This window comes from Lycorma delicatula, chromosome 5, assembly GCF_047948215.1.
Source record: "Lycorma delicatula isolate Av1 chromosome 5, ASM4794821v1, whole genome shotgun sequence".
Lineage (NCBI taxonomy): Eukaryota > Metazoa > Arthropoda > Insecta > Hemiptera > Fulgoridae > Lycorma > Lycorma delicatula.
This window is the reverse complement of record NC_134459.1, coordinates 79,090,134-79,102,214: the sequence shown is the minus strand read 5'-3', so window position 1 is coordinate 79,102,214 and position 12,081 is coordinate 79,090,134. Positions and strand designations below refer to the sequence as shown.

The 12,081-nt window shown below is 27.5% G+C and overlaps 1 protein-coding gene across 1 annotated transcript in view; it reads right to left on the bottom strand.

Moving 5' to 3' along the window:
• Positions 1-12,081, bottom strand: part of LOC142325690 (nephrin-like) — a 575,430-nt gene that overhangs the window by 15,183 nt on the left and 548,166 nt on the right. Inside the window, exons 10-13 of the mRNA XM_075367722.1 lie at positions 9,793-10,086; positions 8,489-8,794; positions 7,155-7,379; positions 4,897-4,991 (exon numbers count right to left, since the gene is read on the bottom strand). Coding sequence (XP_075223837.1) covers positions 4,897-4,991; positions 7,155-7,379; positions 8,489-8,794; positions 9,793-10,086 — 920 coding nt within the window. The remainder of the gene's footprint in view (positions 1-4,896; positions 4,992-7,154; positions 7,380-8,488; positions 8,795-9,792; positions 10,087-12,081) is intronic.

The following is a 12,081-nucleotide window of genomic DNA, read 5'->3' as shown; positions in this document are numbered from 1 at the left end:
TATGTAAGTATGTATGTATATAAGTATCTTGCATAACTCAAAAACAATTAGCTGTAGAATGTTGAAATTCTGGATTTAGGACTGTTGTAACATCTAGTGTGCACTTCCCTTTTGATTGCAATCGAATGTACCAAAAGTATCCAAAAAAGCCCAAAATCACCAAAAATCTGGATTTTTGACTTTTTCTTAACTGTAGTAATAAGCCCTCATTGAGAGCTTTTCAATATGTCATAAGTGGTACTTATTTTCATTGGTTCCAGAGTTATAGTTAAATAAAATTTTAGTTAATGAAATACTTGGATCTTACAAGGGAAGGCACATTGGTTCGAATCAGACTTCATCCTTTTTTTAAATTTAAATACACTGATTTATTACTAATTATTAACCTCTGATTATGAAAAAAATTTACAATAAATAATAATTCAATGATAATGAAAAAAAAAGAAAATGAAAAAAATTATTAGTGAAATAAAATTTTACGTAGCTTTAAAAATACATAAATGTAATTTAACAGGCATTACATATGTGTGTGTAACAGATTTGGTGAAACATCTGATTATTTAATATTAATTGAGAATTATAATTTAGAATCATATTATTTTTGGATTTTCTAGTTTAATTTTGTCTACATAAAAGTTAACTTCAGTGTGACTGAAAAATAAACCCTCACAAGAACAAATATACACTGAGGCATACATGCCCAATCTTTAATAAATTGCAAAAAATTCTTATCTTTTAGTTCATTATGCTCTGATATTGTTGTCAATATTCTCCCTAAGTCGGAGTTGATCACCATTTCATTTATTTGTTTTTTGTTGCCAATGATTTAATCGCTCTTTGGTTTGGTATAATTCTTCTGATTTTAATTTCTGTACACGTTCTCTAGTTTTCAAATTTTCTCTCTCTTTACATACATCATTTTCTCTTAAACTTTTTATTCTTTCCTTGGTCTTCATGTTTTCTTCCTCTTAAAATTCATTTTCTTATTGTTTTTTTGTGATATATTTCTTCATGTTATCTTTCTTTTTCCTGAATGATTGTTTCTTTTTCATTTTTGATTATTCACCAAATAATCCAGTAATAAAAACTGATTATTTTACTCTGTAAGGTTAAAATTAACATTTGTAACCAGAATAAAGGAGTTCACTATACAGAAAATTTTAATTATTATTAACTTTTATTTATATGACACATCAGAAATCTGACTTTTGTTAATCAGCACCTCAAGAAGATATGAATAATACTGATCTAGTAATACGAGTATTAAAAGGACTTTTACTCTATCCTAATATTTCATGTAAGATTGTTGAATTAATATTTGTTTAAATATTTGATGTTAATAAAAACTAATATTTCAGCATTTGTGTAACTGTCCACTTTATTAAAGAATTGGAGGGTTATATCTAACTTTCAAATGAAATAAGTTTAAATGACGTGCAGCAAAAAATGTGTATATGTAATTTAATAGGCGTTCAAGGAAGTCATGTGATGTCTACATCAGATTTTTTAAATTATATAAATATAAAATATTTTACTACAGTAAAACATAACTGCAAAAAAAAAGAAATGAAATGTAATCGAATGTAATTAAAAAATAAACTTAAAACTGATTTTTAACATTTTTAGTAGTAATAGAATATTTCTTGATAATTATTAAATATCTTTTACAGCTATAATGAACAAGCACAGGTATACTGTTTTATCAGCATTTGTTTATTTTTCATAAAAATAATTTTTGGTTATCAATACACTATTTTACACATTTTCATCTTTCATTTGTATACAATAGAGCTCTATCTAATTAGAGTATTAAGTTTTATGAATAACTGCTAATAACGCTGCCCAACAAAGGATTTTTTTTTATTGTTTCCTTCATTTCATGAATCAAATCTTACTAATTTTGGGTTGAGAAAAACGAATATGACAAAAAAAAATTTTTATGTGTATTTTTTTGGTCTAGTTTCTGTGATATACAATAGGTGGGAGTATTTTATTTTAACGGAGTAAGAGAAAACTGTACATTTTAACTGCATATAGCAACAACATAGAAAATCCATTTGACAATTTTTTTAATGACAGTTACCTTCTAAGAGTTCTTAACTGATGGAAGAATACCTGGCAGTTGGTTGGGTTTGAAGAGAATCATGTGGTGGCTTCATGAGATTGTTATCTTTTGGCTTTCCTCTTGTGAGTTCCAGAGCAACCCTACACACAAACCAGCAGTAATCCGCAAGTATTGTTTCATTCCAATGGCCCTGATATCTTTGTTCCATTACAGAAATATCCTGATGGAATCTTTCTCCATGTTCATCACTGACAACTTCACAACTAGGAGGGAAAAATGTCCAGGTGTGAGCGGAGAAAATGGATTTTAAGGGATATGTTGCATCCGAGTTGATGGTATTTTTGCAGAAGTACTGTCATCAACTGACTGTAGTTTTCATCTCTTTTATTGCCTAAAAATCCATGAATGGCTTCCTTTAAGGCTTCCCAAGCCTTCCTTTTCTTTCCCTTCCAAAATTCGGTCAAAAGCAGGATCCTTTACAAGTTGTCAAATTTGTGGCCCAACAAAAATACTTTCCTTACCTTTTGCATCACTTAATGTAGGAAATTTATCTATTTGGTACTTAAAGGCCTGTCCTTTCAGTTCATACCTTTGAAAAAATTTTTCATCTAACCCAGCTTTATATGAAGGGGTGGAAGAACATCTTTTGGGTCCACGAGAGGCTCGGCAACAACATTTTTTTTCTCTAGAGTTAAGATTTTTTGCAGCCAGTCTGCTTGAATATAATGTGATTTCCTATCCCTACTGTCCCATATACATAAAAAGCAACAGTATTTAGTATACCGCAGTTGCATTCCTAAGAGTACACTGATGACTTTTAGATTGCCACAGATTTTTCAGCATATTTGATTGTGTCTAGGAGGAATGGCATGTTTGCTTAATTCTGTTTCATGTGAAATGTATGACCAACAGGAATAGAAGAAAGACAGACGGTTGCCATTGTGAGGTAATACAGCTTTCAAACTAAGCTTGGAGTAGTCTATGAATAGCCTCCAATCAGTTGGATCATGATTCAAATTCAAACATTTCATCAAGCCATTAACATCACAGCAAACAAGATTATATTTCTTCTGAAAAAAAAGGAAGCAGATCCCTAAGATGATGTCTGCATTGTGAGATCCTGACATCACGTTGAAGAAGATTCCATTGCTGTAGTCTTAACCCTTGAAGTTCTGCCTTCTGCTTCAACAAATCAAGATTTCAAATGAGATCACTCAATTCTGCTTGATCAGTCTGTCAGTTTATCATCTTTTGTCAAAATCAGAGTCATGAGATATGGAAGGTTTGTTGGGTCCTTCTTCTTCCACACTGTCTTCATTTTCTATTTCAAGCTCATAATTTTGAGGTGGAATAGCAACTGATAAACTATCTGAATGTGGAATAGGTCAAATAGCAGATAGAAGAATAGGATATTGAACTGTTCCTCTTTTGAACTGTGCCTTTATAGGTGGAGTCAAGCAGAAATAGGAGTTATCTGTATGGTTTGTAGGCTCCCGCCAAACCATATGCACAGCAAAAGCCATAGATAGTTTTTTTTATTTATCAACCATTCTCGTAGTATAACTGAACAAGAGTTGGAACATATATATGGAGCCCATGAATTATCCTGGTCACCTTCATACCAAAATAATGCTGATAGGAAGTCTTCGCAAGAAATGTCAGATTGCGTTTTGGTGACAAAAATGTTATTTCGCCATAAACGTAACAAAAAGTATTCACTGAATTTACACATTTTCGTGGCATTTTGATTTAACTAATTTTCCACTTCAAAAGCACTCAAAAACCAGAAATTCTGCACTAATTACAACACAAACACTATGAAACTTACAGTCACAGCAACAGTAATAATGTTTATAATCTACAAACAGCTGGAGAACATTGTGTTTTGTTATTTGGCAAGTCTGACAAATCCAAAAACAAAATTACCTCCAAACTAAAAATGTAGATCAGGTAAAAAATGACATGTATTGTATCTCCAAACCAAGAGCTAATCAGTCATTTTTATAGTGATTTTTGAATTCAGCAGATAGAAATACATAAGAATTAGCAATTTTTGAGCCTGAGCTATTTTTGGATATAAAGAATTTCATCAGATATAATAATCTATTCATAAAATAGGATTAGGTTTGCTACTATCCTACTACTTATCTGACACTCTAGTGGCCTATAAAGAAAATATAATTATGGTACAAGACAAAAAAACAACTAACTTATTTAAAAAAAAAAAGAATAAACAAGTTGGTCTTACCATTATATCATAAGTATATTAAGAATATATAATAATCTGTCTAACCCATCGAAAAAATATTGGTAGAATTTAAGAGTAAATAAGAACTGAAGAAATATACAATGGCATATGAAATTAATTTTATCTAAACAATGTATAAATTTGTTTTGATGTGTTTACACTATTAATAGGTGGAACCAATAATTTATTAAATCACAAGTTGTGTGTAATGGATCAAGTATGATAGTGTAATGTAATTATATGATTATAATAATTTCAAAATGGTCTCTTTCTGCATTTATAAAATCAATTTCAAATATTGATGTGTTAACAATCAATAAGCCTTTGCAGCTTAATGTAATATAATAAATAAATAAACCAACCTGTCATCCATTTCTCATTAGGTGAATCTGAAGTACTTCAGGAATTCAAACATTCCTATGCTCAAAAAATCTTTGTTAATAAATAATGCTTTTTGACAAGTATAAAAATAACAATAGGTCAATTATTTGACCATTACAGATATTGTGTAATTAAATTTAACTTAATTTTTATGAAATGCACACAACAAAAAATTTATAAAATGTAAAATGGTTGTACTCACTGGAATTATATTACTTTCTAAGCTTACATGCTGGGGATATAGGCGTGAACTGAAACTTTCAAATGTTTTTTCTTTTTCTTCATTGTCAGAATATTCTGCATCAAATAAAAGAAAACAATAATGATAGTAGTAACAATACAAAAAATTTAGGAGTTAATAAGAAATTAAAAAATAAATTAAAATCCATGTATTTCAATTACAATCAATATTTTAACACTGACCATATACTTCTAGAACAATAATAGTTTTTGGTTTAATTGAGTATAAGTAAACTTAACTTTCATATTCATTATCAGTGGAATATAAGTCTGAGGTGTGAAGTTTAAATTTTTAATAGCTAAATAATATACAAATGTTTGAATACTGTTATTACATGTAAATGTCTGAATACAACTAGTTAAATTATGTAGTTAGTTGCTTGGATTAATTATTTTAAATGATCATGTGAAGCTCAAAATACTGTACATTATTCCTAGATATTTAAAAAAAATCTTAAGCAAGCTCTTAACTCCTGATGCAAAACAAATGAAAATTTCTCTAAAAAAAATTATGTACATATGCATCATATAAAGCAAGAAGAACACAGTTAAACATATTTTTTAATATTTATAGTAATATGATTTTATACGATTATAAATATTTATATTATTAGTTAGTATAAATTTAAAAAGGATTGTAGTAATTTTTGTTCTACAAAACATGAATCAGTTTTTTTTTTTAATTGAAATCTTATTAAAAGTTTTTATTTTGTGAAGGTATGAATGTGGTTTTATTTTTCAATGTTTTTTGCTGGAAATAATTCTCTTCTTAAACTTTAATGTATTCCAAATTTAGTAATGTACTTTAATTCTAATTTATTTAAGAAACAAGATAATGATTCACTTTATAGAATTTATCCTACTTACTTCTGGGATATAATAAAATATTTGTTTCTTGTGGCTAATATACTGTATATATATATTTGAAAGCAATGAACACTATTCAAATAAGTTAATGACTAACAGATTAATCTGGTAATAAGCAATGTTAGTAGCACACAAGGAGTAATAAATATTATTTAAACAGTAAAAAAATAAGATTAGGTTAATACTGGTAAAATATAACATTTTTATACCAATGTTTAAAACAATTTTTATACTGGTATAAAAATATACCAGTGTATTTTTATATACTGAGTCTTTATACTGGTAAAAGATAATAAAGTCATCAAATGGAAAGCCATGGAAACTAGGGATGCACTCGTAGATTTCTCAACACCAGAATGTTTAATTTTGTAATGAAGCAGACTAAGAATAAAGTCCACAACCACAGTAGCTGGCTATATAGCAATATTATGAAAAATGCACATTCATTTGAATGTTTACATTGATAAGAAGCAAAAGTTATCTTTTCATGTTTAACTTTGTTCATGAATTTGATTTTCAGTGATTTTATTTGTTATCATTTGCTTACAGGTATCCAAAAGCAAGGACCATTTTTGTGTGATCTGATTTTTATAATTTAGGTAATATTTTTTATCAGTTTTATCAACTTGATAAAAATTTTATGTGAAATGAAAATTTTTTATTTCTCCCATAAAGCAGTACCAAACAGCATACTGACACCAGTGTATTCCTGATGGTAACTGAACCAATGAGTTCCATATTGAAAATGTAAAAATTGAACCTAATCTTAATAATACGATGATAAAATTTTCCTAATTATTAATTATTATTGTTATCATTGTTATTATTATTATTTACTTATCATACAATGCAGGAACTGTAAAGTGGTAAATGTTATAAGCCCTGACTAAATTTTAATGCTAAGAGAGTTTGTGCAGATATGGAATACATAGGCCCACAACATTATTTATTTTGAACAGCATGATTAAGTGTTTTGGTCTTGGGTGAGCACCTACCAATAGATTCTTCTGCACATTTGTAGTAATTATAAAAACAAAACAAAATAAAATAAATTGTTTTTAAAAACAAATAATGAGTTATGCTAAACAGACATAATAAAATAAAAAATAAAATATTACTTTCTAAACCATTTTCCTTCTTAAATAAATAATATAAAGAGAAACTAAACAATAAGAAAATTGTTCAATTTTATCCTTTGTAATTTGCCAGACAAATTTTGAGACATTTAAGATTCTAGGGTTGAAACAAACTGCAATATGTACTCTTCACTGGGTAAAATAATGTCAAAAAGCAACCAAAATTGAAAAAGAGGAAAAAATGTTATAACCTTTCTTCATAAAAGAAGAAACTTACCATTACTATGAGGAATAATATCAGGGTTCTTTTCTACACTTTCAGCGCTTTCACTGCACTCCTTAACACCTTCACTCGACATCTTTGAATGTGACTTTTCATCATCACTTGTTTCTCTAATTCTCATAATAAGAACTATTATTAAGGCAACAAGTGTCAATGCAGCAACTATTCCTACTAATGTACCGAGTAGTGGTGTTAACTGAAGCATTAATGGAGTGTTATCTGTAAAGAGAAAATTTAAACAATATAGACTGGCAATATTTACAGTACAGTATTATACTTAATGATGTTTAACAATATACAACTGCAGCATATGTCATAAGGGAAAAGTTATAACCATTAACATTAATTTAATTTATAATAGGAAGCTAAGTTAATGAATAAAGAGAAACAATTTTAAAAGATGGAGCAACTAATAATATTGAAAAAACCAATAATAAATAATTTATCAATAAATAAAAATACAAAAAGGGAAATTATTAATTAATTAGGCATTTAAAATTGAAATTGAAATTTCAAAATGAGGAATGAACATGATAAATTTATTTAGTCAGCTACGTAGCATAACCTAGGTCATGGATGATAATATCGCTGAATAAGTAAAAACAAAACCAATTTTAATCAATTAGATATATTTGTTGATCCAGTTTGATCAACATAGTTAAACTGTGGCTTTTTGAGACAAATATGCAATTGGCACTTTTCTATGGCAGTAATAAGATTTCAAGTATTTACAAATTAAAAAATTTCTGAATAGTATAATAATGTTAACAAAAATAGAATTTAATGCAATTAATATGGGATGATAATGTTTTTACATAAAAAAAAAATGATAAGAATTACGAGGACACAAAATAATTGTTAGAAAAAGCAGTCAGAGACTGAGAATAATGGGCACAATTTCTGAACCAAGAATGTACTTGGCTCAATCACAGACATACATATTTTTGGAACTATGATTATTTTTAGGGTTCCTTTTTAGGGTGTATGTTGTTGGTATTCTTTATAAACATGTTTTCATGTAGAACAATCTACATTCTCACTTTTCTTTTTGTAAAGACTAATATCAGTTTTTGTTAACGTGTAAGGAGTATAAAAAAGAATAAAGTTTAAAAGAAAAACTTTTAATTACCTCAATGTGTTCGTTTAAAATAATAATCAATTGGGTCAAAAATTTGTAAAAAAAAAATCACAATATTTAAGATTAATTCAAAGCAAAATAAAACATTCTTGAAAGTATTCTATTACTCGTATAATGTAAATGTATGATAGATCAGTAGAGAATATGAATAAAATATGACAAAAGTAATGAGTGATACACTTATGTTTACCTCGACTAGTTAAGCCTCTCACGGCGAGTTTTAATGTAGAAGCTTGTATAATAGTAGGATCACTTAACCCTTTACTATTTGTCGCATATAAAATAATATCATATTTTTGGCCAGCTGATAAATCTGATACAAAGAACCAAGGGAATGTAGAAGTATAATTCATTAGAAGTAATTTAGTATCTGCATTATATACTTCTATCATAAATTCTTGTGGTAATCCGCCATCAAATCCTTCAGTGCATTCAATCTGTAGTGAATCCATGGAGAAATTAGCTATAGTACAATTTCTTAAACTATCTGGCTTTCCTGAAAATAAAAACAGGTACAAATTTACTAGAAAAATATGGTTTGAAATTGTTTTTAGCAAGATCCCTTTCTTACTACATATGCTATATTCTACCAATATAATTTATTAACACAAGAACAAAACTAATTGTTTTTCATTGAACTAAATTGTTTTCATTTTGAAGGAGATAAAATGAAATTGTTTTCATTTTATCTCCCTTAATGAAAGGGAGACAATTAATTGTTTTCATTTTTGAGTTAAAATACTGTAACAATTGTACTTTTATATTTAATGTTAATTCAAGGAAGCTCTGGCAACAGCAGGAAGCTCAATCCCCAACAAAGATAAACTATTGTGTATTGTGTTTGTTTATTTGTATTAATGTTGTATTTAAGTAAAGCATGTTCCATAGTTTTTCTATTTCCAAACAAAATTTTATGCTCAAGATTTTTAAATTTCAATGTAGTATAATATAATTATTATCCTTGGGACAAATATTTTATATTGCTAAAGTTGTAGGGCACTAATCCTATTTGATAATGATGGGAAGGTGGGAACTACATATAATTTTAATCATCTTGATGAGACATAAATACGGTTCAAAAGAATTACTGTTCCAATAATTCTATCCAAAATCATAGCAATTTTTAAATACTATTATGCAACAATATACTATCAAGTTTAATTATATTATAAAAGTATCATAAGACTTTAAACACTTTTATTATGTAGCTTTCAAAATAAACAATGGACTAATATGAATTAGAAAACTTGAAATGTAATTATAAAGCTATAACTAGGTATTGGTAATTATTAATTCTTAATGTATTTAAGAATACATAAAATTTGTGGTTCACATTCTTTAATAATTCAGCTTTGTAATCTTGGATATTGTAAATAAATCTTCATATTATCGTGTTCAAAAAAGTATATTTTATCTGATTCAAACACTTGCATAAAATAATTTAACTGATAATGGTTATAAAAAAATAAAATCATCAAGTAGTTTTTTATTTACCTGCAGGTATAACAGTATAAACACAAGCTTCCTTTTGTTTTCCAAGAACATTTCCTGCCCAGCAATAAAGAGTCCCATAATCCAGTTCTGTTCTTGGAGTGAATCCAGCAAGACTTCTTGTTTTATCGACAGTAAAATGTTTAGGAGGTAGATCTATTGTTTCTCGACTTGAATTGAATTTCCAAGAGAAATCTACTTCTGGAGGATTTGCTTCTACTTCACAAAGTACTCTTACAGTTTCACCTCTTGCTACTCCTATTGTTTTCTGTTGTCCAGGGCGGCAAACAGGTATATCTAATCAAAGAAATATTCATATAATAAAATATATATTTATAATTTTATGTGGATACAATTAACTTTAAAATAATGAAACCAATTTATTTTTATTTTCTCCTCATAATTTTTATTCTATTTATTTTTGTACACAATATAAGATGAAATGTGTATTTTACTGTTTCATTACATGTTTATGAATTTGATATATGAATTAAATTGCTTTATAGTTAATATATTTGTTAACTGTCTATGGATAAGTTTTTCAAAACTTATATTATCATATAATTTTTACTGAAAGTGAAATTTTAAAATTCACATTTTTTTTGTATATACACATTCAATTTTTGTTTATAATAAAGTGGAAAATTGTTAATTTTGACAGTAACTGGTTGTGCTGGAATTTCTTTTGGAAAGATTCATGAGTATTGTCATGAGACTAATAATAAAGTCTTAAAAATTTATGTTGTGAAAATTTGATTTTATGACAATAAGTTGGTAAGCCATGAGATTTCAGAAAGATTTCAGCGTATCTTTAAAAAAAATTCTGAGTAAATTTATTAAGTCAAACATGTATCTATTGCATCACAAAATGGAATTTTTTATTCATTTTATTAAACAATACTGTTTACCCAATCACTGTGACAGAGTGGTAGCATTATCTGTGTCCTTTATTCAATGATTCTGGGTTCAAATTTCTGTTGGGCATGCAATTTTTCATATGCCACAAATTTCTATACTATAGTCCCTCTAGTACGTTGGTGTCAGAATGGGCATAAAACATATTTTCATATCTGTCCTGTATAACTCTATAAAAACTAGATAAGATGAATACAAAAAGACCAAAAATGTTTAACCACAATTAAAAATTTACCCACTTGATAAAAAACTTTTCCTTTAATTTAAATAAATTTAAATAAATAATTTTAAAAAAATTGAGAAAGTTAAAGTATTTAGTTATTTTCTCCAAGAAATTTGTTAGGATAAAATACAGGTAAATAATACTTTTTTTGCCAAATAGAATTCAATTGGATTTCGCTATTCAGTAAAATTTTAAATAGATACTAATATTAGCTGAAGGCATAACAGATTAGATAGTAAAAGATTGTTACTTATCTATATTATCCTGGTTATTGGAGGCAGTTCATATTCTGCACCATTTTCCCACAGAAAGGCTGTTTACACTATTTGTTAGTTTTTTTATTATGACACATGTAAAGCACCTTATGTGCAATTAGATTATGGTTTATAATATTTTTCAATAATAAAATATTCAGTATAAATCCAGTCTATGTGGTGAACAGAATAAAGGTATTGCTTATATGAAATATCAGTTGCAGTTTAGGGGGCTTGATATGTTGATGTGTAACATTATATTTGGTTTAATGAAGAAAACAACAAAAAACCACTTCACCACTCTTTTCCTCAGTAAAGTTGGTAGGGATACTAGTTACTGGGAATGATTACACCACTTTTATGGATGAGTTACAGCAGTCATATTATCTCACCTAGGTTATGGCCTCATTACATGCAAATTCATATTACTACAATGTTAAAACTTTGATTTTATAATATTTCTTTTTTTCTATAATTATTAGGCTGATTTCCAGATAATCTTCGAAAATATTTCTTGAAGTTCAGTAAGTTACAGTAATTAAGGTATATTTTTAAAGGTTTTAAGGAAATATGAATTCTACAAGTAATTTAAAAATAAATAGCATCAAGCAAAAAGCTTTTGGTGGGAAGGTGATCAAAATCTTACTTTACAGAATGAAAAACCTTGTTTATCAATGGGGCAATTCTTTCATTTTTTCCTTATGTTTCTTAATTACTCAACAGTAATTAAAAGAAGTTTTTTTTTTTACTTTTGCCTCATTGGTACTACTGTTAATATTTAATTAAGCTATTAATAAATGTGATAAAATGATAGTAAATTGAATGTATTTCTTACTTTTTTTGACAAATACTTATTTTTTCAAATCAGCTGTCAGAATACTAAAAATCACATAAACCATT